This window comes from Mustelus asterias, chromosome 12, assembly GCF_964213995.1.
Source record: "Mustelus asterias chromosome 12, sMusAst1.hap1.1, whole genome shotgun sequence".
Classification (NCBI taxonomy): domain Eukaryota; kingdom Metazoa; phylum Chordata; class Chondrichthyes; order Carcharhiniformes; family Triakidae; genus Mustelus; species Mustelus asterias.
Window position 1 is genome coordinate 43,058,840 of NC_135812.1, and position 27,948 is coordinate 43,086,787.

General features: G+C 39.9%; 1 protein-coding gene across 20 annotated transcripts in view; it reads left to right on the plus strand.

Annotated features, from left to right (window-relative positions):
* Nucleotides 1-27,948, plus strand: part of LOC144501393 (general transcription factor II-I-like) — a 148,157-nt gene that overhangs the window by 91,434 nt on the left and 28,775 nt on the right. For 11 of the 20 annotated variants that reach the window (XM_078225096.1, XM_078225106.1, XM_078225098.1 and 8 more), the window contains 8 exons: nucleotides 42-104; nucleotides 3,267-3,365; nucleotides 7,506-7,571; nucleotides 9,333-9,516; nucleotides 12,061-12,119; nucleotides 17,879-17,950; nucleotides 18,148-18,331; nucleotides 19,640-19,698. In XM_078225096.1, the coding sequence (XP_078081222.1) occupies nucleotides 42-104; nucleotides 3,267-3,365; nucleotides 7,506-7,571; nucleotides 9,333-9,516; nucleotides 12,061-12,119; nucleotides 17,879-17,950; nucleotides 18,148-18,331; nucleotides 19,640-19,698 (786 nt within the window). Of the gene's footprint in view, nucleotides 1-41; nucleotides 105-3,266; nucleotides 3,366-7,505; nucleotides 7,572-9,332; nucleotides 9,517-12,060; nucleotides 12,120-17,878; nucleotides 17,951-18,147; nucleotides 18,332-19,639; nucleotides 19,699-22,192; nucleotides 22,256-27,948 lie in introns of all 20 variants that reach the window. The other 9 variants (XM_078225092.1, XM_078225100.1, XM_078225094.1 and 6 more) reach the window with 1 other exon arrangement.

Consider the following 27,948-nt stretch of genomic DNA (forward strand, 5'->3'; position numbering starts at 1 on the left):
ATTTTATTAAATGATAAATATTTTGTATTTGTGTTTCTAAGATTCGACACAGCAGGAATATTCTGAAACTAGTGAAGACCCGGAAGTGGAAGTTACTATTGAAGGTAGGAATTCCGTTTTTGAATGTTTAACTTGTTTGGAAATGTTCACAATGCTTTATCTTTGGTAATGGCATTCAGTTTTAGTTTCTCTATTTTAATCCAAAACACTTGTGTTCTATAATCTGCAAAAAAAAAGGAAAAGGGATGGATTGATTCCTCTGGCTGGTGGGTCTAGAACCAGGGTACACAGTCTCAGAATAAAGGGCAGGTCATTTAAGACTGAGACCAGGAGGCATTTGTTCACTCAAAGGGTGGTGGTTCTTTGGAGGGCTATAGAAGCTCAATCATTAAACGTATTCAAGACACAAATCGATAGCTAGCTGGATAATAACATCAAGGAGTATAGGGATAGTGAGGAAAAATTGAGTAGAGATAGATGATCAGTTGTTCTGTCAGAAAGGCAGAGGACACTTGATGGGCCGAATGGCCTACTCTTGTTCTTATGTTCCTTTGTTAATTGAAAAGCTTCATGATTTCTTAAGTTGTGAAGGGCGGCACTTGAGTAAGAGTAATATTTTTGGGAGTCAGAAACCACCATTGGTAGTTCAACCAAAACTATTGGAGTCTGTATTTTGGAGTCGTGGTAGTGATGCTTTGAAAAATGGGATTTTCCAATCTGTCTCTGGTCTCTTGACAAAAGCTGTGAGCAAGAAAGAGGATTAGTACCGGAGTTGTCATAATAGAAACTTCCTCCGCTCATCAAAACTAAAAATTGTGTGATGTGTTCCTTTAGTCTGTTATGTCTATAGATGTGAATACAGTAAGAGTTTTAACAACACCAGGTTAAAGTCCAACAGGTTTATTTGGTAGCAAATGCCATTAGCTTTCGGAGCGCTGCTCCTTCGTCAGATGGAGTGGATATCTGCTCTCAAACAGGGCATACAGAGACGCAAAATCAAGTTACAGAATACAGATTAGAATGCGAATCTCTACAGCCAACCAGGTCTTAAAGATACAGACAATGTGAGTGGAGGGAGCATTAAGCACAGGTTAAAGAGACAATACACATCTCTTTAACCTGTGCTTAATGCTCCCTCCACTCGCATTGTCTGTATCTTTAAGACCTGGTTGGCTGTAGAGATTCGCATTCTAATCAGTATTCTGTAACTTGATTTTGTGTCTCTGTATGCCCTGTTTGAGAGCAGATATCCACTCCATCTGACGAAGGAGCAGCGCTCCGAAAGCTAATGGCATTTGCTACCAAATAAACCTGTTGGACTTTAACCTGGTGTTGTTAAAACTCTTACTGTGTTTACCCCAGTCCAACGCCGGCATCTCCACACCATAAGATGTGAATAGGCAGAGAATATGGTGGAGTACACAGAATATTGGGGACTAACAAAAATATATAATAATAATTGTAGAGTGAATGAGGATATGGTGGGAGAAGGAGACTGTATAAAGCAAGAAAGGTTTGGGGAAATGTTAGAGAAGATTATGGCGTTGAAAAAGGAGGGCAGAAAAGAAAGGCAAAAATGTAATCCCTTTTTCAGGTGATTTGAAAACCAGATAATTTTAAAATAGGTTGTAAACTAAACTAGTTTGTAAAATTGCATGTCTAGTATACTAGTTCTTAATCAGACTATCTCTGACTCATGGATTTTATTTTCATGAGGGATATGGAACAAATTGAAGTTGAGTTATAAATCAGCTTTGATTGAAGAGAATGGCAAAACCGACTTTTTGGGCAGAGCAGTCTTCTCCTGTTATGAGGAAACTGGTGTACTTTGTTTAATTTCTTTGATCCAACTATCCCTATAACTCATGGTGTGTTCCTAAATAAAAAGTATCAGAAATGAAAATTACTTGCAATAAGGGTAGGTAACATTCTCGATCTGTAATATTTACATATTGGCTACATTGAACCTTACTGGCCCAAAATTCCTGTTAATAACTTGCTAACTTTTACTTCTCTCCTGCTTCTTGCACCAACTACCTCTTGCCAGATGCCTCTCCTGATCCTCCCACTCGCCTGTCCTCACCACCTGTCCCTCTTCCTTCCGCCTGCTGGCCACTTCTTCCCCTGACCCTCCCACATGCTGCTGCCCCTTTGCTTCCACTCTCTCTTGAGTCCTCACCCAGGAGAGGGTCAGCGAGTGGGAAGCCATGGGGGTTTGGGAGAGGGAGGAGCAAATGGGAGAATTGGAAGAGTGAAGTGGCAGTTAGCCACATTAAAACAAAAATGGAGGCAGCACTTTTTGGGGGAACTCCCTAATTTACAAATAGGGCTAAAATGAAAATGTGGAGTTCCAGTTTTTAAAGATTGTCTACTCTTGGCATTGTAGTACAGGAGGATAATTACAACCATTTTTCTTATTTTTCACTTTTGGTGTAGAATTTAGCCCTAATACTTAAAATTGGCCAAATGATTTATCATAAAGATGCTGTTGCAACTAGAACGAAATTGGTAGCAGAAGAGAAACCGAGAATATGTTGCTGGTGGTAAGCCATGAGCATCAATAGTTGAAAATTATCCCCTTGAAAACATTACCTGTGTGAAAGTCAAATCGGTTTCAATTTGATTTGTACGAGTGTAGACAGTAATTGATGATTTGCATGTATCTGGTCGTAATGGGTAATCATTCCCTGATATCCTACCTGTAACTAGTAGTAGTAATCCTATATCCACTGGTTTTCACCCTGAAACTGTAGCCAGAATCCCCCCTACATTGTACAAGATGCTGTTCGATATCCAGGTCTTTGATTCCGTATGAAAGTGACAACTCTGAATTGGGAAGTTGAAGTAGAGCTGACATTTTAAGCCAAAACCAGGCAGCATGGACTGACTGACAAAGGGTCACACACACACACACACACACACACACACACACACACACACACACACACACAATGGTGAATATGCTTTCTAATTGTTGTAGCAGTATCTCAAAGCTATTGTTTTCAGGCTTGTGATTTAATGCCTCAATCCCATAGAATTATTCTTAAACATGAGCCAGAAACACTCACCAAGTAATGGTGCTTGCATCCACAACAATTGATTCTGTTTTGACATCAGTAAAAGTACAGTATATATTGGACTTCTGGTATCCAACGGATGCTCAATATTAAATTGATTTATTCAGATGAGTATAATGTCTCTTTGTAGAATTAGTTTTATGGGTAAAGTTGAAGATGAAATCCATAAAACTGTATTTCTGTTTTCAGATGATGAATATTTCCCACCAAATAAGCGACCAAGGAATATTGTACAGCCAACAGATGCTGGGGCCACGGTGAAACGGAAAAGTAGGGAGTTCAATTTTGGTGAGTTAATAACTTCTACAGCTGCAAACATTTTCTTCAATTGCAAGAGAATCAAGAGACAAATCACCAGAAACCTGATGGATTCCATTTTTCTGGTGGACATACCTCATTAAATGATCCAGAATTTAAATTGTGCTTTCTAGTGGGTTTACCTGTGAAAAATTTGCAGTGGATTTTCACAATCCTCTCCAATAATATACGCAGTTTCCCTGAAATATGATTAAATATTTATAAATAATGGATGGATTTTTATAGACGGAGCATGCAATGTCCATTGACAAAGTCCATATGGGTTGTATATTATTTGCACTGTTTCACGGTCTTGACAATTTGGCTTTCCATTGTTGTCATAGTTGGTACAGTAAGTCCCTGCTTAAGTTGTCCCATTTTAAGTCGTTCCAATTTAATGTCGCACAGTGTATAGGGCCAGTATTCCATTTTAGCGTCTTCCATATTAATGTCATTTTGCATTGATGTGATGTAGGGTTGCATGATCCAATTGGCACCATTTTAGAGCAAGTGCGAGGAGAGACATTTGATTGCTCTCAAAGGAATGGTGATTTTTTTCTCTCTCAAAAACTCTGCAGCAAAGATCTTAGTGAAGAATAGCAACAAGTTTTTTTTTACAAGGGAGAAGTTGAAGCCTGGGCTGCTCATCTTTGTGCCGAAAAGGCCCATTTCTTGACTCTGTCCCAGGTGTACCCGGTGTGGAGCTTTACTTTAATCAGAGAGGCCATTTTAAAGTCTGAGAGAGAGGCATTTGCTGAAGGTGAGGCAGGGAAGCCATATTAAAGTCCTTTGAGATTGTTTCAGGCTTGTGATTTAGTGCTTCAATCCCTTAGAATCACTCTTAAACATCAGTCAGAAACGCCCAGCAAGTGATGGCAGTGAGTCTGCTGCCGTGAAGAAAACAAGAAAAACTATCACCCTAGCAATGAAATTGGAGGTTTTAAAACGCCTTGAGGGTGGAGAACGAGCAGTTGACATTGGTAGAGCACTTGGACTACCCCCTACAACGGTGAGAACAATCCGTGGTAACGCTGACAAAATCAAGCAAAGTGCGCGAAGTGTTACACCTTTAAGTGCTGGTAGGGTAAGTCGGACCAGAAGCAGCATTATGGAGAATATGGAAAGACTTTTGGCTGTCTGGATTGAAGACCAAAACCAGCGGCAGGTACCCCTCAGTTTGATGGTCATCCAAGCAAAAGCTAAAAGCCTGTATGATGACTTGCAGAATGACCAGGGCGACAGTTCACAGTCAGAAAGTTTCAATGCTAGTCGTGGATGGTTCGAGCGTTTTAAGAAACGTTCCTATCTGCATGGTATTAAAGTGACTGGTGAAGCAGCTAGCGCCAATACAGAAGTGGCTGATGAATTTGCTGCCTACTTGAAGAGAATCATTGAAGAAGGTGGCTACTCACCAAAACAAGTTTTCAATGTTGATGAAACGGGGCTTTATTGGAAGCGTATGCCAAGGAGAACATACATCTCCAGAGAGGAGAAGACAGCACCAGGATTTAAAGCTGCTAAAGATCGCCTGACTGTTCTGCTTGGAGGGAATGCGGCAGGAGATTTCAAGTTTAAGCCATTGGTGGTACACCATTCTGAGACACCAAGGGCTTTAAGAGGTTACTCCAAAGAACATTGCGTCATTTGGCGTTCAAATAAGAAAGCCTGGATGACGGGGGCACTCTTTCAAGAATGGTTCTCTCTGTATGCCATACCTGCCTGGAGGGAATATTGTGCCAGAGAAAATATCGCCTTCAAGATATTGCTCCTCTTGGATAATTGTCCAGGTCATCCTATCAACCTTGATGACTTGTCTGAAAATGTGAAGGTGATTTTCCTGCCACCCAATGTGACTTCATTGATACAGCCCATGGCTCAGGGAGCAATAGCAGCATTCAAGGCCTATTATCTACGCCGGATCTTCTCCCAGCTCATCGTTGAAACAGATGGTGAGAATGCATCAGCAGTCAGGGAGTTTTGGCGTGGCTACAGTATCCTCAAGGGCATCAACAATATTGCTGATTCATGGGATGAAGTCACATTGTCATGTCTGAATGGTGTGTGGTGGAAAATGTGGCCTGAATGTGTCAGCGACTGTGGAGATTCTCATGACACCGTTGCTGAGGTTCAGCGAGAAATCATCACTTTGGCGAGGGAAGTTGGTTTTGATGAAGTGGATGAGACTGATATTGTGGAATTGCTCCAGTCCCATGGAGAGGAATTGTCCAATGAAGACTTAATGCAGCTGGAGTGTCACCAAGCTGAAGAGGAAGATCGCACTGAGATACCACCACCTCAAATTTTGTCATCAAAACGACTGTCAAGAGCTTTCCAAATCATGGAAGAGGCAATGGAAATCTTCACAGAGGATGACCCAAACAGAGAGCGCAGTGCTAAAGTGAACAGAGCGATCAATGATGGCATTAACTGCTACAAAGAGATCTACCAGCAGAAGAAAAGGAAAACCATCCATCAGTCCTTGGAAAGCTTTTTCAAGGTAGTTGACAATCCTGGCTCTTTGTCTCATTAGCTCATTACCAGGACCTGGCTGTTCAACCTACGCCGCCTTCAATTTAAAACCAAAATCACTCCAACTTCAGTCACTGAGCTTTTGTATGCACAAGAAGCTTATGTCTGCATTTAGCGCATTAGAAAATAAACCTTTCATAACTAATACCCAGAAAACAAAGATCATCTTCCTCCCAGCACAACACTACCTCCTGTTGATTATGATCAACATAGAACATGCTTCATACATTGCAAGCCCCCTACTTGATGAAGGCAGATGTGATGGTGATGATGAATTCCATTGTCTGTGTGCCAACTTGCCTTCTGTCATCTCAGGATAAGAGCATTCAAGGACTAGAGTCTCAAACCTGAGACTTAAGGTCATGGCAGCAATCTTCTCTACACTCCTATCTATGTTTCTGAGACTTGGACAACCTGCAACAGATACCTCAAAGCACCAACAGTGGTGTCTTCGAAAGAACTTCCCAAATCTAGTGGCAAGAAAAGGTGGTTGAACAGCCAGGCCTTCTCCCATCCAGCATGCTCAGCATAGAGGTACTGTTCATACAAAGCATTGAAATGCTTTAGGGATGTCCTTTAAAGCATCCCTGATGAGGTCAAACATGTCCACCGAATGACCAAAGTGGAGAAGACTCATTCAGGATAGCATGGGGCCTTTGTAGGAAACATGCAGAGGCAAAGTCAAAGCAGCAGAGAGAGTACACACACCTCCAAACGATTCAACTAACTGACCTTCCAAGCAACACCTGCTCCAAATGTAGCATCATGTACAAATTATGCACTTATTGGACTTATCACCAATCTCTGAATCCTTCAAACCAGAGCGGAAGCAGGTCATCCCTGATCCCGAGGGACTGCCTAAGAAGAAATAGAGACTGGTGAGTGTTGTTTAATTTGAATTCGTGCAATATTTCTTTTTTAGTGACTTATTTTAGTTTACAAATTTATTTCAACTAGGAATGCACAGTACTTCATGTGTAGAATTTAAGCCAGGCAAGCAATACCCAAAAGAACCTAACTCCAGTTTTAACATTGATTTCTACAAGAACCTCCAATTCACTTAAAGTTCTTTCACTTAAAGTCGTGATTTTAAGGAACGCAACTACAACTTTAAGTGAGGACTTACTGTAGTAGCTTGTCAAGAAAATTTTGTTTTGCGTTGCATGGGACAGTTTATAAACAGCTTCTGTTCCAAATGTTCCCTGATACCTGTGTGGGGAAAGAAAGAAACCATTTGAGCTTATCAGTAGTATGATCCTCAGTAATTTTGAATACAACTATATTGTATTGTGTAAAGTAGTTAGTTTTTAACCATTATGCTCAAAAGTCTGGTTCCAGTGTTACGTGCTTTTTTGTTAAGCTTATTTGTAAATGTACTCTATCTATGTTGCACTATTATTATTGCTCATAATGGACAATAGTTGACAATCAGGATTAAGGATTTCCACGTGTATTCATTGCCTTTTGTAGTTACCATTGTCTTGCATAAAGTTTCCAACTGATCTGATAATGCAGTTGCTGAACACTGTTTACAGCCAGGGCTACTTTTACTCTGTTGAACTCTCTTCATAAATTTTGAAAAATTACTTCTTTTAAATGCAGAGCAATGGAATACCAGAATTACCGAGTTGAGAAAACAAGTTGAAGATCTTTTTGAAAGGAAATATGGTAACTATTTTATTTGGATCTATTGTACAGTGCTAAATAGACTGTGCTATTAAGCTATCTAAACAAGTGTCATTTATCTAAAATATGGATAGTATACTTGTGCTCTTTAGTGCATAGTGTATAATATGCAAGAGTTACTCAGCAATTACTTGTATTGTGTGTTTGCTTAAAATCCTGCTCTTATAATGCTTGAGATTGAGTTTCGGTATATATGCATGAAAATTGCCTATTGTGTAGTATGTTTTATAAATGGAAAATATAACTTTTAGATGAATATTTGATATCATTTGAGTTACAAATAAAATATTTTACTAAACTCTCTGTGGTTTACACAAACTAAAGGTATCATCAAAGATCTGAATTGGCTGTTTTTTTTTGTAGGATGTAAATTAAATGAATATTTGTTTTAGACATCTTTTACACTGGGGTGGTTGTGGGGAGGACTTGGTTTTTTTACAGAAGTAGGACATGCATGGGAATATCACATGCTTTGGGTGCATAAACCATTAGCGGTGCTCAGTTGCATTTCTCATTGAATTATCTGTTCCTTCCAAAAGTTGCTGTTCACAATTGATTATAAGAGCACACATTGTTTTGATGAATGTCATAAATTAGCTGCTTCCTCTCTTCATTAATGACAGATCTCAAGAGTCTTTGGATCTCTCTTCACCAGAGTGGTGGAGACAGGGCCATTGAATATCTTTAAAGAAGGGGTAGATAGATTTTTGACTAACAAGGGAGTCAAATGTTACTGAGGCTAAGCAGAATGTGGAAGTGAGGCCACAAATCAGTTCAGCCATGATTTTATTGGATGGCAGAGCAGGCTCAAGGGGCAAAATAGCCTATTGTTATTCCTAATAAACTTTGAAGGGGAATTGGCTATGTAATGGAAAATATTTGTAGGTCAGGAGAATGGGACAGTTTGGATTGCTCTTTCGGAGAACGAACGCAGGTGTGATTAATCAAATGGCTTCCTTCTGTGTTTTAAGTTCAATAATAACAGATAAGGGTGTTGAGGCCTACAAGACATTTTAATTCCTTCCTTGCTCCACAATCTAATTGCATGAAGTTGCAAACTGTAAAAGAGTACTATACATTTTCTTGTTTGAAAGAGTATTTTGCATACACTGTTCACAGCGAGCATAATTTTAGAACTTGCTTCAAGTGCATTTGCTTCATTCAATCATGTATCAGGAGGTGTATCAGGGCTATATAGCAGGATTAGGAGGGTTCTGTAAGGAAGCCTCATGATGTTGCAACATGCATCAAAGGCAGTTTCCCTGATTGAATGTTCTGAGTGACATCGCTCCGGTAGCATATGGAGAAATAAGGTTCTACAATTTTAAAAAAAATTAGTGTCACAAGTGGGCTTACATTAACACTGCAATGAAGTTACTGTAAAAATCCCCGAGTCGCCACACTCCGGCTCCTGTTCGGGTACACTGAGGGAGAATTTAGCAGTGCTAAACCACTGTGCCACCGTGCTGCCCTTTGTTTTCTATAATAACTGGATTTTCCGGTCCCGCCATGGCTTGTTCTCCCGTGGCGGATGTGGTGTGCCATTCATTCTGTTGGCTTTGGTGGGACCGGCTGGAAAATCATGGCCATTATTTTTGTTCAAATTCAAAGCAGGTATGTTTTCTATTTTCACGTGTATCTTGCAAAGTGGAGTGTAAGGAATTCAAACAAATATTGTGTGAAGCCATTGTAAATCATTGAATATGTCATTAGAAGCTTAACATTATTATGTAAATCCTTTAGCTCAAGCCACACTCGCTACTGGACCTGTTGTGATCCCATATCCACTCTTCCAGTCCAACTCTGAAGATCTTTGTGTTGATGGTTTACCCGAAGGCATTCCATTTAGGCGGCCATCCACCTATGGCATTCCAAGATTGGAAAGGATCCTACTAGCAAAAGACCGGATAAAATTTGTTATAAAAAAGTATGTTTTTATTGCAAACTTTTTGTAAATTTAGATTATCTTCCTTTTTAGTACATGAATTTTGGATGTTTAAAACAGGCCACAAACCATGTGGCATGTTGGATCTTCTAGTTTCTTTTGGTTTAGTTTTGCATCTGTTATGTGACATTTATCTGCAGTAAAATGAACTTTAATTCTTAAATAAAAAACAGTAATTTCCGTATATGTGGAGAGGTGAATCTTGGCACTTTGCTTCGAATATCACTTTACATATGGTCATTTTTGAGAGCTTTTAAATTTGGTAACTTCACAAGATTTTGTTCGTTACAGAAACAGTCTTCCAATGATTACACCCAGTGTCACCATTAATTGAGGTTAAAGAGGTGACCAGTAATTTTCAGTGACTCCAAGCTATAAAATTATGAACCAAGTCTTTTGTGCTTTGAAGTAAGACAGTTTATTGGCCAACTGTGAATGTTTTAACATTCAGCTGTGTGATTTTGTGCATTATTGTTCCACTTACAAGGTGGTGAAAAGGATTGCATTTTATGTTTGATGCGCGATTAAATCACTCGGGAGGCTAGATTGTACCCGGGAAATAAAGGCTTTTATTACTGACAAGAATGGAGCACACTGTATACAATACAATCCCAGACTAAAGGGTCTCCAGGCAGTGCAGTGATCTTTATACTTCCCCTGGTAGGCGGAGCCAACTGGAGTGTACCACAGAACAATATCAACAGGTAGAACAGCCCAACCCTAACACCAACAGTAATTACAGTAACATATCTACAAACCCCATAGTGCTGACCATCCATGGCTCAGCACTCATAGTGGTAACCAACTATGGTTCACCACAATGTTATAAAGTGAAAATTCTCCAACAGGTCAAGAACTTAGTTTGAAGCTAGAAAATGAAATATAGGCTGGATACTATGTCTAAAACTTGAATGAATTTGTTGCATACATTTTATGCTAACAGCACCTAACAGATTGGAGTTTTTACTATATTGAAGTTCTGATAATCTTGTTTAGAGAAGTGAGAGGTCATGCCTGATATTGATATATTAGGTTTTCAAGTACCTGATATACTGAATTGAATTGTTATAGAGGATTGTACTTGGAAACTTTCTATCTACAGCATCTTGTTGTCTCGCCTTGAATCTGTCTAGTAGCTAGAGTGGATCTGTTTTGATATGTGCTTGACATGTTTTGATTACTCTCTGGTATGTAAAATGCAGGAGAAAAAAATTTGAATGTGTATGGTCATATTCTTTTTAAGGAAAGCTGTAGCTCTGTTCTAATACTTGTTTGGTGGTTCTTGACTAGTGCACGGTTTAATGCTGGTTTCTGTTCTGACTCCTAAATTATCGCGTAGCCTACTGCCTTCCTCTCTCCATTGTGTGCACCAAATGAGACTCGAATGAGTTCCAATGCTTGTCTACGTTTTGTTTTCAAATTAGTGGGCCTAATGCAATTGTCCATCATTGGGGGATAAAATTCTACATGAGCGTTGTTTCAAGAAAGAAGCTCACCCCCACCTTCTCGAGGGCAACTAGGGATGGGCAAGAAATGTTGGCCAGCCAGTGACGCCCACATCCCATGAATGAATTAAAAAAAATATAGTAACAAGTCAATATCGTGATAATCAAGTAGTGGCTTCTCACAATATTGAACTTGTAGCATTTTAGGAACATAGGTACTACATAAATAGCAAATGCATGCACCCTTTTACCTTCCACATAAAAGAATTAGTAACTTAACCTGGGGAGAAGCAGCTTTTGTGTGAAAAGGGATAATCAATTATAGAATGGTTATGTCCCCAAATATTACTACTTTGGTGGCATGATTGGGATTGGAAACTTCATGTGTGGAAAATTGTAGTTCTGAACTGGTCTCCCCTTTGCTATAGCTCCAATAGAAGTTTTTTTCTTGCGCCTTCATTAGTGATCTATTGAACTAAATGACTTGTTTTCCTTACAAATGTTTGCTTCTAGATATAATTAAGCTAACAGATATTTCTAACATATTAATGTTTTTGAAGGATTTCAAATTTGTCAAAGAAATTATAATGGTGTTATTTATTCATGATGTGGAGATGCCGGCGTTGGACTGGGGTAAACACAGTAAGAGTTTTAACAACACCAGGTTAAAGTCCAACGGGTTTATTTGGTAGCAAATGCCATTAGCTTTCAGAGCGCTGCTCCTTCGTCAAATGGAGTGGATATCTGCTCTCAAACAGGGCACACAGAGACACCTGTCTCTATGTCCTGTTTGAGAGCAGATTTCCACTCCATCTGACGAAGGAGCAGCGCTCTGAAAGCTAATGGCATTTGCTACCAAATAAACCTGTTGGACTTTAACTTGGTGTTGTTAAAACTCTTACTACATTATTTATTCAGGCAGTTATTAAAATTCAGACAACCTTTTCGTTGCAAGACAGTACTCACAAAATGCTCCGTTATTTCATCACCAGTTGCTGCAGGTAATGGTGCCATTGGCAGTAGATACTTTTGCAGGTGTATTGTAAATCAATTTTATTAATACTTTTTATTTTTCTACTAGACCAGAACTGTTAGCAAATGAGCAGGAAGAAACAACTCCAGACAAAACTGTCCCAGGAGGTATGAATTTACACTTTATGTATAAACCAACAAAGATGTTGCAGAGGACGAGTGGCAGGACTTTTATTTACATTGCTAGGACTGAATGACAACTACCTTCCCCTGAACCATGACCCCAACTACTGAACAACGGGGTATGATTTCTAGAACCATATCAACTTTAAATCCTCTGGAGATTTTCACCAGCCCGTCCCCTTCTTCCTAAACACAATTCACCACCGCTGCATAAGCTGCTTCTATCTCCTGAAAATCCATAATGGGGTTATCCACTTGGACTGTCTTTTCTGTCTGCCCCTGTTCCACCAAACCCATTCCATCTTAATTTTTATCCCCCAGTCTCTACCCATATCTGCAATTCTTTTGATGAACCTTGCTTTAGCAAATTTCAGGTTTGTTACTAACCATCTCTTTTTCACTACAAATACAAATTCAGCATGGTGGCACAGTGGTTAGCACTGTTGCCTCACGGCGCCAGGACCCAGGTACATTTCCGATCTCGGGTCACTGTCTGTGTGGAGTTTGCACATTCTCCCTGTGTCTGCGTAGGTTTCCTCCGGGTGCTCTGGTTTTCCTACTACAGTCCAAAGATGTGCGGGTTAGGTTGATTGGCCATGCTAAATTGACCCTAGTGTCAGGCAAATTGGCAGTGTAAATATGTGGGGTTACGGGAATAGGGTGAGATAGTGGTCGGTGCAGACCCGATGGGCTGAATAGCCACCTCCTGCATCGTGGGCATTCTGATTCTATATACCTATGAACCTACATCTCTTCTCGTGTGCCCTCTGTTTCCTTGAACAGCAACCCATCTAATTCCTCTATCATTGGTCGCTTCTGCTTCATTGAACTTGTACATACATAGAAAGTTTTCCTTCAGCTTAATTAATTTTCCTTCAGGTAAAAGATCCCACCCTACAGAATGATAACCCAAAAGAAAGCCACGTAACTATTTTCCTCTTTATTTATTCAGTTCCTTGTTGCTACTACCACTCTTTCAGGTAATGTATTTCAGACCTTCATAACTTAACATCATTAAAAAGTCTCCTTATCTCAAGTCTTGGACATTATAGGTGGAGCTTAGGAATAGGAAGGGTGAAATCACAATGTTGGGAGTGTACTATAGGAGGAGCTATTTCATCTCTTGCCTCCCACAGTAACCTGGGATAGATCCCATCTGGCCTTGGGGGCCTGTCTACCTTAATGCAATTTAGGATACCCAACTCTTCCTCCTTCGATATATTGACATTCTCAAGAGTGTTCACACACCTATCCCTGATCTCAACATTTGTCATGTCCTTCTCTTTGGTAACTACCGACACACAAAGTACTCATTAAGGATCTCACTCACTTCCTGTGGCTCCGCGCATAACTGCCCTCCACTGTCCTTGAGTGGGCCTACTCTTTCTCTTGCTACCCTCTTGCCCCCAACATATGCATCAAGAGACTTGGGATTTTCCTTGACCCTGTTTGCTAAATACATTTCATGGCTCATTTTTGTTATAATGTAACCAATGATAACATGCTGTGAGGGTCAGCTGACCCAGTGGACAATGTAACCAATGGCAAAATAATGTGGTGGTCAACTGACCCGGTATATAAAGTAGATATGTCTCCTGCAGGAGATAGAGGAGCAGATGTGTAGTCAGATACTGGAAAGGTGTGAAAAGGGCAGGTTAGTCGTGGTGGGTGACTTTAACTTCCCCCATGTTGACTGAGACTCCCTTAAAGCCAAGGGCTCGGATGGAGAGCAATTTGTTTGATGTGTCCAGGAGGGCTTTTTGATACAGTATGTTGACAATTCAACCAGGGAGGGGCGATACTAGACTTGATATTGGGAAATAAGCTGGGCCAGGTGATCTATGTTTCATTTGGGGGGAACGTTTTGGGCTTAGCCACCAAAATTCCATAAGATTACAGGTAGTCATGGATAAGGACAAGAGTGGCCCTTGGGTGAGGGTGCTTAATTGAGCGAGGGCCAAATACAACCAAATTTGACAGGAACTGGGGAATGTGGATTGGGAGCGGCTATCTGAGGGCAAATCCACGTCCGGCATGTGGAAGGCTTTTAAAGGCCATTTGATTGAAGTGCAGGACATGTGTGTCACCGTAAAAATGAAGGATAGAAATGGCAGGATTTGGGAACCATGGATGACAAGGAAAATTGCAAGCTTAGTCTAAAGGAAAAAGGAAGCATACGATAGGTCTGGGCAACTAAAAGCTGACAGCCCTTGAGGAGTATAGAGAAAGTAGGAAGGAACTTAAATACTTTCATTGCAAGCAATAAAAGAACTAACTTCACAAAGGAAAAGATTTAATAAAGAAACTTCATTGCACCGACAACCTAGGCCACACAAACTACCCCCAATCCATATCTACTTTATATACCGGGTCAGCCGGCCATCACATTATTTTGCCATTGGTTACATTGTCCACTGGGTCAGCTGACCCTCACAGCATGTTACCGTTGGTTACATTATAACAAAAATGAGCCATGGAATGTATTTAGCAAACAGGGTCAAGGAAAATCCCAAGTCTCTTGATGCATATGTTGGGGGCAAGAGGGTAGCAAGAGAAAGAGTAGGCCCACTCAAGGACAGTGGAGGGCAGTTATGCGCAGAGCCACAGGAAGTGAGTGAGATCCTTAATGAGTATTTTGTGTGTCGGTAGTTACCAAAGAGAAGGACATGACAGATGTTGAGGTCAGGGATTGGTGTGTGAACACTCTAGAGAATGTCAATATATCGAAGGAGGAAGAGTTGGGTATCCTAAATTGCATTAAGGTAGACAAGTCCCCAGGGCCAGATGGGATCTATCCCAGGTTACTGTGGGAGGCAAGCGAAGAAATAGCTGAGGATCTTCACATCCTCTTTGACCACAGCCGAGGTTCTGTTGTTCTCTTCTTTAAGAAAGGAAGCAGGGATAATCCAGGAAATTATAGGCCGGCGAGCCTGATGTCTGTGGTGGGGAAACCTTTAGAACAGATACTGAGGGACACTATATGCACATTTGGAAGAAAATGTACTAGTTAGTGACAGGCAGCATGGTTTTGAATGGGGAAGGTCATGTCTCTCAAATTTAATTTGAATTTTTTGAAGAGGTGACAAAGAAAATTGATGAGGGGAGGGCTGTGGATGTAGTATATATGGATGTTAGTAAGTCATTTGACAAGGTCCCACATGGCAGACTGGTATGAAAACTAAAATCACGTAGGATTCAGGGTGGGCGGGCTACATGGAGGCTTGGTCATAGAAGACAGAGTAGCAGTGGAAGGGTGTTTTTCAGAATGGAGATCTGTAGCTAGTGATGTTCCACAGGGATCAGTGCTGGGGCCTCTGTTTGTACTATATATAAATAATCTGGAGGAAAAAGTGGGTGGTCTGATTAGTAAGTTTGTAGATGGCAAGAAGATTGGTAGAGTTGCTAATAGTGCAGGGGATTGTCAGAGGATAACAGGATAGAGATAGATTGGAGATTTGGGCACAGAAATGTCAAATGGAGTTTAATCCGGACAAATTTGCGGTGATGCATTTTGGAGGATCAAATTTAGGTGTGAATTATACTGTAAATGGCAGAACCCTTAGGAACATTAACATATAGAGGGTTCTGAGCATACAGGTCCACAGTTCTCTAAAAGTGACAACACAGTTGGCCAAGGTGATTAAGAAGGCATATGACATGCTTGCCTTTAGCGGCTGAGGCATTGTGTACAAGAGTTGGCAACTCATGTGGCAGCTATATAAAAACATGGTTAGGCTGCATTTGGAATATTACATGCAGTTCTGGTCGCCACAGTAACGGAAGGACGTGAAAGCTTTGGAGAGAGTGCAAAGAAGGTTCACCAGGATGTTGCCTGGTCCCATGGGTGTTGGCTTTGAGGAGAGGTTGAATGAACTACGATTGTTTTCACTGGAAAGACCCTCAGAGGCTGAGTGGAGACTTGATAGAGGTCTACAGAATTGAGAGGCATAGACAGGATGGATGGTCAGAGGCTTACTCCCAGGGTGGATGTGTCAATTATAAGAGGGCACAGATTCAAGGTGAGAGGGGGAAAGTTTAAGGGAGACGTGCAGCAGAATTTTTTCATGAGGAGTGGTGGGTGCCTGGAATGTGTGTCCAAAGGAGGTGGTGGAAGCAGGCACATTAGCAACATTTAAGAACCATCTGGATGGGTACATGAATAGGACGGGAACAGAGGGATACGGTCCGAGTAAGGGCAGAAGGGGTTTTCTTTAAGTATAGTTAGGGCATCTTGATTGGTACAAGCTTGAAGGACTGAAGGGTTTGTTTGTGTGTTGTATTTTTCTTTGTTCTTTGTTATCTGGTACTTTTGCCAAATACTGTTTGGGGTTAATGAGTTCTACCACTGGAATCACTTTCTCCTTATTTATCTATCAAGTCCTCTTGGACTTGGGTGCCTTGAGGAGAACAAAGCCAACTTCCCTGCTTTCTCCATGCAGCTGATATCCTGAATCCCTTGTACTATTCTAGTAAATTTTCTCTGCACCCTCTCCAAGACCACCTTCCCAAAATCTGTGGTCTATTTGCTGTGAAAGATTTGTGGATTTACATTCCTTGGTATTTCACTTTCTGCAGCTCCATTAAAACTCCACCTTTATATTGCCTCTATATTCCTTCTACCAAAATACTTCTCCATCACACTTTTAGCATTAAATGGCATCCGCCATGTGTATGCATATGTCACCAAGTCTGTCTGTCCTAATGAAGTCTGTGGCCATTGTCTACATTTCTGAGTTTTGTGGTTATGTACTAAATGAACGTATCCCATTGATGTACCATTTTATTTGCAATTTATTATATTTAACCATATCTAGTACTGTGCTATGCAGCTAAGTGATCCACTAAGGTTTGGATACCATTGTCCTATTTACAAACTTTGTAGAGGCAGAATATATCAGCTGAAATATGTACGCAATTCATGGAAAACACTGGTAAACTTATTAATCCTCTTTTTTCAGATGTGCTAAATGACCTGTAACTTCCTGGCTCTCCAGCGTCAGATTTGGGGGGGTACCCCAAAGATGCACTGGGGAATCGCCCTCAGGAGATCACAAATAAGCATTTGCACCATAATTGTCCAGAAGTACCAACTTCCCCTGGACAACTGCATTGCACTGGGAATCATCCGCCAAAGTGATTTTACATCACTAATTTCGGGTGGTTCTGCCAGTGTTATGCTGATAGTTACTCTGAAAAGTTAGAAGAAATAAAACCTAACTGTACTGTAACAATTTTAAATACCTGGATCTATCCTCTCCCCACCCAACCTCTCCATCCCCATGTCCAATAACTCCTCCTCCACCTCCCCAGATCCCATCCACTTAACCGTAGACACTCATCTGGCCTTTCATTTTCAATAGGATCTTTAAACTTATCTGCTTTATGGCAGCTAGTACTGTTAAAGAAAGGGGTATGTCCCCCTTCTCTGATCCTTTTACATTTCAAAACTGGACCCCAATGATCCGTGTTACATGAATCTCATCCAGCCTGATTAAGGAAGGTCAGATGAGACGGGTACTGAAGAAATTTGGTGCAGGTAAATGGGTGCGGAGTGGCAATCAGACCCTCATTGCCACTCTGAGCAAGTTATGACCCAGTGTTTCACAAAAACGATGTGTACATATATCCTAAAATGGTTACAATGTGATTGATTTTTATTGAGTGTTTAAATGATTTACTTGGAAATTATCTGTTAGATAATGAATTCAGATATATTCAGAGTTCTAAACATTTTCAATTTCCAGCAAAAGAAGAGTGGAATACCAGAATCACTAAACTACGGAGAATGGTCGAAGAACTTTTCAGCAAGAAATATGGTACTTTTTCTTTAAACAAGTTTATTTTTGTTAAATTCACCTTTGATTTCTTAGCTGTACTGACCATCACAAAATCGAAATGTCTAACTCTGCAAAGGGCCTTTTACTGATTTGATGCATGTATTGATCCTGATGTTAAGGGTTTGGAAAATAAGCAATTTATGGCAGTTTCATTCTTATGTTTTGCTTGCTTACAGCTGAAGCCATGGGACAGACACAAGCAATGATTGTACCCTATCGTAAATTTGAATCTCATCCAAAAGAACTGTATGTGGAGGGTTTACCTGACAACATTCCTTTCAGAAGCCCTTCTTGGTATGGTATTCCTAGGCTTGAGAAGATCCTACAAGCAGGTGATCGGGTTAAGTTTGTTATTAAAAGGTTGGTTTAGTTTTTTTGTTTTTATTTAAGATGCATTCTCAATTTTAGACTTCCCATTAGTTGAGCTTTATTTATTAAATGCTGTCTGGCTGACGATTACTAGAGAGAGATAAAAACTGCACAGTTCACATCAAACTTACATTAAGCTATGCTTCATTAAAATAGAATGAGATGCAAGTGAGCAGGATGAACATTGGGCAAGTGTTGCCTGCCATTAAATTCTGTGCTTCGGAGTGGGCAGTCATTCTTAATTAGTAATTTGTGTACTTAACTATGAGAACTAAATGTGAAAGCTAATATCTATCCAGCAGCAGATTTATGCTTCAAAGTGCATGTATAAATTGTTCAGAGCAGTACTTGATGTACATCCCAACTTGCTGTTTGCTAACTAGAATTTACATTGCATTGTTAATTTTGGTTGTACTAATTCTTGATCATTAAACTTCATGGGTGGAATGTTGCGATATCTTTTCAGTGTTGCTTTCAACGAGAAAACCAGCATGTAGCTCTCCAGCATGGTTTCGACCGTCACGTTGGCATGGCGGGTCTGATAGAACTGGCAGGGCATGTCGAAGAAGAACAGTACAGCACAGGAACAGGCCCTTCGGCCCACTAAGTCTGTGCTGACACAGATGCCCCTCTAATCTAATATTTTCATGCCTCTACGTGGTCCATATCATCTTATTCCCTGCCTATTCATGTATCTATTCAGATGCTTCTTGAATGTTATTATAAGATCTGCTTCCACCACCTCCTCCGGCAGCGCATTACCACCCTCTGTGTGAAAACCTTCCCCTTACATCTCTTCAACTTTCTCCCCCTCACTTTGAACCTATGCCCCTGAGTAATTAACCCTTAGACCCTGGGAAAAAGACTCTGACTATCCACTCTATCCAAGCCTGTCATAATCTTCTAAACCTCTATCAAGTCCCTCTCCCCCCGGGTCAATACCTACCTTTGTATCCCTGGCTGGTTCCCCTCAATGGCTTCCCATTTTGCAATAGCTGTTGCAAGCCTCGCAACATGAGGAGTTCCCTAATGGGGGGAATCATATGGCGGGGAAACCCTTAAATGTGGGTGGGAACCTCATTGTGACATTGGCAAGGGAAGTCTGAGGACAAGATTTTTCACCAGCGTCAATATTTTCATCCATGGCATACACTGATTTTTGAATTGTACATAAAACTAAGTAAACCCTTTTGAAGCTGATGTAACTTCAAAGGTTAATAAACAATTTAGGTTTAAATTGGAAAATTAATTTTCCTTTCATTTTATTTGGTCTAATAAAATCAATTTTTACTCTCCTAGATCAGAACTACTGGTTAATGACCAAAGTGAATCCAACGTACAGCGATTAAACTTAACAGGTAAGAGCCCTTTCTGTCTCCATACTGCCTTGGTATAAGCTATTTATGGGGGAGGTTAATCACGACTGCTATTTTTGACAGTCATCAATCATAGCTCATTGCTTTCAAGTTAGCAGGAAAATCCAATATGTTGACTTGCTTCCCTCTTATAGTTGTAATCTTGCTGGCTATATTATTAATTGTTAATTGCATTTAGGTGACTGAGGTGCCTGTGGGAAACAGACAGGACCTTATGAATTTATACATGTTAGGGTCTTTTTAAATCACTACCTCATTTTGCTAACCACTATAAATGAGTGCAACTCCCAGGTTAACCATATGTCTTTTGAGCCTTATCCTCAACATTGAGTCTTCAGTTATCAACGTTAGTACTATCCTGTCATGAATCAAAGATTTCAACAAATTCTACATTGGGTTTGCCATTGCCTTCTAGATAAGTTGCATATTGCTAAATTTAAAATATTCTGTACTTCAGACTGGAGATGGCAGTAAGCTAGCAGAATTGGGAGAAGCAAAATAAATGTTAGAATAATCCATTACATTCTTGTAGCCTGTATCGTAGCTGTAATTAAACTGACTAATAGATCTGCATGGATGTTAAGTAATCTGTTGCTGTTTTACACATTGTATGCAAATTAACTGCTACATCCAAACAACTGTGGTTACACTGATATTTTCTTTGGTTATGAACCAATTTTGACACATGATGTGGCTATGAAAAGTGACATTCATTCATGTTCCTTCATTTTGTCTGTTTTTTCCATTCATTCTTTCTTGTCTTAATGACTAAATCAGTGAAGAAGTATAAATGCTTTGGTTCCTTAAATAGCTGACTTTTGGCTATCTATTATGAGCCAGGTAGTATTAAGTCCACTTAATTTCTCAATACAGTAATTACATGAAGCACACTGACACTGTTATACAACATAATCTTTTTGAACATGACAATGTCATTTGATATTTGTAACTATAGCTTTTTGTTGCTAATGATATTAATAACACAAGTCTCACCCATCTGTGTCATTTTCTGAGCAAATGGAGTGGTGGGTCACTCGTTTGCCTGAACTTGAGCTTTTGAGGAAATCCAGCTGCAGCTATTTGATGCTCTCCTGATATGTTTAATTATGCTTAATTAGATTGGATGATCAAATAGGAGCAATTTAGTAATGTTTTTGAAGATTGAAGTGGCTAAGATTATCCTTGGACAGGAACATGTGTGATTTAATGGGTCATTTTACTCAACCATGTCTATTGTGGTGGAAGTTAAACGGAATGACCATCTGTGGCTTTGAGCTTTATATTTGCTGCTGGATTGTGAAAAGTCTGTGTTAACAGAGGGACATTCATTGGAATAACTTTAAAAGTAAAAGACAATGGAATGTCATGGTCCTTGTACCTACCTGGAATTGTGATTCAATCAAGTATGTGGAAGAGATATTTTGGGGGTGGGGAACAATGGTGAGTAACTTTTCTTACTGTTTACTTTGGTCTAGTAACTTTTGACTGTTGTTATCACCCATGCATGAGTGTTGGAAATTTATAAAGGCAAACTCTGAATGTTTTCAATCTGTTCCTCCATTATTCTCTTTTACTATAACATAATTCAGTTAAGTTTCCAGCTCTGCTGCCCATTTCAACATTGCAATCAGAGCTAGATTTAGTATTTCTAAGGTGTTAAGTTATCTGCCTGTGTAAAACATGCTAAAATTCTATAACACAGTCTTAATTCTGAACTTAAGAATTCAAAGAATCAATTTTGCATGAGAAATATAAGGAACTGATTTATAATGCTGCAAAAATTACTTGGGTTATCGTGTACGTATTGCATTTTTAGTAAAAATTTGTTTAGATTGCAAATATGCTAACTAGAATTTCAAATTAGTAAATTAGAACTATGAAAGATTCTAATCCTAAATGTTTTATTCCTCTAAATGTAGGTTTAACTAAATGATGGAGTAGCAAGTTTATTTAACCATCTTCCTTTTCCAGTCCTCTGATGGAAATTTGCTTCTTAAGTTTGATAAAAAAATAACTTTAATGGAGCGTATCTTTCTCAACAGTCCAGTAGATTTTAGAACCGGATTCATTCAACTTAGGGCATTTTTGTCATCATTTGCTTCATTCTAGTTGAAAAAATGTTGAAGTAAGAGGTAATTAAAAAATGCTGTTACATTTCAGGCTTTCTTGAAATTATTTTTGGACTCTAATTAGCTATGATTCCATGTCACTCTACGATAGCAACACTGATGAGTCTAGAAGAAGCTATGTTTCAAAAACAGGTCATTGGTTCTGTTTACTGCTTCAGGTACACATTTATATGCATTTGCAAATGAAAAATCTTTCAGGTTGACATTTTGAAATGGCCCAGGAAACTTACTATTATGCCTGTATCAGCTTTATATTCCATGCTGGTTCATCTGTATTTTGCAGGCTCTATATGTGTCACTTTATTTTTGTATTTTCCTTACTGCATTGTACTTTCTGATTTATGCAGGTTCTGACCCTAACACTGATCATTTTAGGGACAGACTGATGCCATCTTTTGCTGATGCCTCAGGTACCACGCACTGTTTTTAATCAATGACACTTTCATGTTTCAGCACAAAAATGTCATTATCTGAACCTTGTCATACTTTATTCTGGTGCAACTTGAAAGGCAATGCATTATAAAAATGCTATAGTTGTGCACCACACTATAATGAGCATCACACACAAAGGAGTATTTAGAAAAATGAACCAAAGAACTCAAACAGCATGTGGTATCAGTCTGTTTCTAATATAATAAACATACATGAAATAGACACCGTGCATATATTTTTATAAGCTCCACAAGTTTTGGATAATACCATTATTCATTCCTCCTCAGGAAGAAGAAACCAGTGTCTAAAGTTAACATAGGTTGGAATCTGTAAGCCTGTGCCCTGGAATAAAATGTAACTGAACTAAGTGATCCAGCAGAACTAAAGCTAAAATCTACATGCAAGTTCATCATCCATTTTAGTTCTTGATACTTTCTTAACTTGAGCTCAAAATCACTTGTTACAAACTTAAAGATTCACATGACTCTGGTTAAAATATTCACTTAGTTGTGGCATTCGGTACAGCAGAGTAGATGTATTTCAGATTTTAGTTTAAAACAAGTCTTTTCCACTGTACTGCTTCTATATTTCAACAGCTAATAGATGCCATGATAAAGCATTACTTTAGGCATTTCAAAATTGAGTTTAAATAAGGAGCCTGTTAACTATGCTAATATTAAAGCATAACTAAATTTCATAGATAATTTTGCCACTGTAGCTATGTTTTTCTCTTGCAGAAGCTGATTACAGTATCTCTGAATTAAAGGGACAACGTTCTTGTGTATATTATCCTTTAAGAGCAATTTTTGCATTAAAGACTATATTTAAATGTTATTATAGCACTACCAAAACATTTTCCATTTTACTTTATCAGAGTTCTATATGTATTTGTTATACTTAAAACATTGAATACATTTGACATGGTCATAGGCTTAACTCATCTGCCCAAGTTTTTAACTTTTTCCTGTTACGTCTTATTGGATTCAACCCTTTGGTGTTACCTAAGCCATATTTTAAGCAGTAGAGAAGGCACCATTTGAAGCTTTGATTTGTTGTTCTTTGCTCATTGTGTTATAACATCTCATATCCTGCACAATCCAAAGCTTGTAGTCTTTCCCATATTATTTTTATGGACTAACTCATGAATTTGACCCTATTTAGAAGTGGGTCCAATCTGTTGTGTTGTGAAAAATCCAGATGAGCCATTTGGAGGAGTAGCATGGATGCCATTTTTCTTATTGGATATGGTTATATCACTGATTGCACCTCGGTATGCAACTAAGTACTGCATGTGGTACAACATAACCATTTGCTGAATAGCCACGCTAATGTGCTATTTGTCAAGAAAGCGATGACTTACATAATTGAATATAGTTCATGATTTCCTCCAACAATATACCTGGGGTAATTTCTTGGGAATTTGTGACAAGAGTTCAGTATTGCCTATTTTTAAAATTTCCATTTTCATTCTATCACCGGGAAACCTCAATTACTATTGAACTTCCAACTTGCCAGGGGTAAAGTTGATTTAGAGGGGTGTTGCATTATTTAACTAGACTTATCGTACTACATGTTAGTACTACATTATTATTCAGTATCAATAGTTAAAGCAACATGTGTTCAGTATCAATATTTAAAGCAATTTATAAAAGCAAATTACTGAGGATGTTGGAATCTGAAACCAAAAGAGAAAATGCTGGAGAATCTCAGGTCTGGCAACATCTGTAAGGAGAGAAAAGAGCTGACGTTTTGAGTCCAGATGACCCTTTGTCAAAGATAAAAGGCGCAGAATAATTTGATAATGACATCCTTAAGTGCGGCTACAGCAACCCACGTGCAATTATAGATGCACATGTGCAGTACGCACTTCCTGCTTTTTGGGGGTGGGGGGGGGGGGGGGGGAGAGGATGGGGGAACCTATTTACTTTTTTCATTATTTCAGTTGCAGTACACCATCGGGTACAAAACTTTTAATCTTTAAATCACAGCTAAGTGACGATTTGGGGCCGCAACTCTGTGTGCAAGGATCTTTACATGGATAAACAAATTCACGAAAGAAGCTGCCACGAAAGGCAGGACCTTACTGTATTTAATTTGATTCTACTGATCTATCAGTTAGGAGGTGGTCTTCTGGCACAGTGGTAGCTTCCCTATCTCTGGGCCAGAATTTACTTGACACAGTAGCTCCTGGTCCTTATCAACAGTTCCGTTCTGACTTAAGACTTTGAAATGTTATGTTATTTAGTACATGAATTGCAGAATAATCTTCAAAGCAAAGATTACATAGCCACTTAAGTAAACTTTTTGTAGTCTATTGTTCAAGTAATCATTGGTAAGCTTTCAGTGTTAATTTCAAAACTTGGATTTAAAGAAAAAATGGCCTTCCTCATGTAGCAAGTTAATTGCTGTAATGGATAGTTCTAATTGCTGCTTCGGTGCTTGTTCCTTCTCTGGGGTATGCCTGCTGCAGGCTTTTGTCCCTCGTCTCATTATTTTTCCTTTCTTTGTTTATTAATGACACCTTAAATATACTTCCTGTATTTCTTACGCTTCAATGTAACCTTTCAGGAATTGGTCAAAACTTCCCAAAACCATCACTCAACTTTCTAAACCCTATGTCTTGACATTCATGCTTAAATATGCGTCCTTCTCCATTTTAAAGCTTCAGTGGCAGTCTGGCATCAATTTATTTTGCTGGAAGTAAAATTCTAATTAAATCATTCACTGCAAATGCAGAAGTATCTGAAATACGCTATTCAAAGGGTCCTGAATCTAATGTTTCCTAGAAAATTGTAACGCTCAGTTTTAAGTCTACTGCATTTTTTGTACATTGTCTGTGAGAGTATTAGTACCTGGCTTTGATTTTATTGGTACTTTTGTCTCGAGACACAAGTAGAGGAAATCTTGTACCTTGGTTGTCTCAGTAAGAAGTCTCACAACACCGGGTTAAAGTCCAACAGAATTATTTGGAATCACGAGCTTTCGGAGCGCTACTCCTTCCTCAGGTGAGTGATCATTCACCTGATGAAGGAACAGTGCTCTGAAAGCTCGTGATTCTAAATAAACCTGTTAGACTTTAACGTGGTGTTGAGACTTCTTACTGTGCCCACCCCAGCCCAATGCCGGCATCTTCACATCTTGGTTGTCTCAATATTTCAGTTCTGTAGAGCTTTCCTTTATCTTGTAGCACCACCTGTTTTTCTCCACAGGATTTGCAGTTTAAGTACCATCATTTTGTAAAGAAACTAATTTTAGATCAAATTTTGCAGAATCCATCCTACATGGGTTCACAAAAGCTAAGTACTGTGCAGGCTGGAACTATTTAGCAAGTCGGACAGCATCTATGGCGAGAAGCAGAGTTTAAAGTAAAGTTAAAGTTCATTTATTAGTCACAAGTAAGGCTTACATTACACTGCAACTAAATTACTGTGAAATTCCCCTAGAAATGTTTTGGGTCAAGATGAGCATGAACTCTGAAAACAGGAGCTCTGATCTGTTTGCCTGTATAGCCTTTACTTGGCATAACTTGCATAAACTTATTTACAACTTTGAAAATTACATCATCAGCTGTCCTTCGAGTAGAGGATGGGCTGGTGTTTATTCAGAGTTTCAAGTTTCTGCCATGGATATTCTTACGCAGGTTGATTCTCGACCACAGATATTGGAGCACACAGGACAGGAAGCTCTGAGGCAGTGGAATCCTGAGTGCAGGATTAGCTTTGTTTTCTTTACTTGTGTTGCTGCTCTGCCTCATCATTAAAACATTTTGACTCGAAGCATCGTGCCGGTTGATGGACAAGTTGTCACCATTCTGAATGATTGGTAGGAAGCTCTACCCAGTCATTGAAGTGTACCAGCATTGACAATGAAAACGTCAGTGTGTCTTTGAAGTATTTTCATTGTTTGTCACCCCCTAGAACTTTGGCTGTTTGAAAGCTGAGAAAACTAGACCTGGCGAGCAGACAGTTTTGCAGCTTCCAAATGCAGTATTTGGTCCAATGAAGTTGATTTTGCAGGAGTTTTTCCTGAATGCTTGTGGAACTAGCTGATCCAGTGCTGGTTCTCCTCGTCAATGGTAGGTTTTTAAGAAAGGTGGCTGGCAACGTATGGAAAGTGCTGAACATATTCTACAGTTTCTCCTTCAACATGTACATCTATGTATGCGAGGTGTAATATTTGGTTGACCAGGTGTGGATTGATACGAGTTTTTGTTTTGGCAACATTCAAGGATGGACCAAGTTTCGTGTGAGAATTGAAGCGACTGAGAGTGCAGAATGGACAATGACAGTGCGTCCACCTACAAACTGTAGACCATCCATCTCCATCAGTTGCCGCTTTGACGTGATTGAGAGGCTTGTGTGCTCTGACAATCACTTTAATTTTGCTATTGGGAGCTCCTTCCTCCTGGTAGAGGCCCCACGTGGCAGAAAGTCGGGAATGAAGTGCTGCATACAGCCCTGAAAGTTGTCAATGACAAAACAGGTGACAGAAGATAGTGTCTCATCGGCTGCTAAGACAAAAGGCCACCGTGATGAGGTGGTCCCAGTCATAGTGGTTTGAGATGTCACTGAAAATTACAGTATGTGCCTGGCTTAGTAATCCATTTTCAGTTTACATTGAGTTAATTCCAAAGAGTATGACTGCTACCAGCTGCTTCTCAGTGAGGTTGGCTACTAACTGAGAGGACAAACCAATGTCATCGATAGCATCAGCCCGAATACAATAGTGGGCTTTATTATTGGCTGCCTACAACTATCATTTGGAACATTGTTCAGGAGGCCGAGTTGTCAATGCAGATGCTTTGAGTAGGCTACTTTTATTCCCCAATTCCACTGCGGGAATAGCGCCTAGTGGGTTGGTTGGGGGGGGGTGGGAAGCAGCAAGAAACCCAATGCAGAGGCCCTGCCAACAGCAGCCAGGAGAGACAATTGGAGACTGGTGTAAAAAGTACTGGTAAAGAATTATGGCAGTGGTCCCGCTTGGCTACCAAATGGTTGACTGGACGGGGCCAGTATCCTACAAAATGCATGTGGGTGAGGACATCCAGAAAAATCGCAGTTTGTCCAGGAGCCAACTATGCCCAGCGAGCCAAGAACTGGGTGTCCTCCCAGACCGGCCAGCCCCGCCTCTCCGTCATTCGTAGTTAGGACCTCAGAGTCCACATTGGACACTGTGGGTGAAGCTGTGGCTACTCCTTTGCCTCCTGGGGAATGGCGCGAACCAGAACTCTGACACTCACATTGTAAGAGTAGCTGTTTGATACCCCCACCCCGTTGGATGCAGAGTTGGATGAACCAGAACTGGCGCTGAAATGCTCAGAAAGCGGGGAGGTGTGTGAACCGCTGAGGTTCCTCAGACTGGGGGGGGGGGGGGGGTTATTGACCCCAATGAGACCCAGGAGGTTGGCCTCTTGGAGTATGAGCTCCCTGATTGAAGCAAAGATTGCCTGCTCAATCAGGGAGTTTCGCCTGTGTACATTATGTTGAGTATCAGGTCTACTGACACTCCGGATTCTTACTTTGTACCAGAAGCACTCTTGCGAGTGGAGACAAATATGTAAATAAAGAAAATCTGGTGATGGCACATCAACCTCTGAGCAGTTATTTCACTCTTCCTACCTTTATAACTAGAACTGCTTCCAAGTGGTCTGCTTCAGGCTGTTTTATTAAAG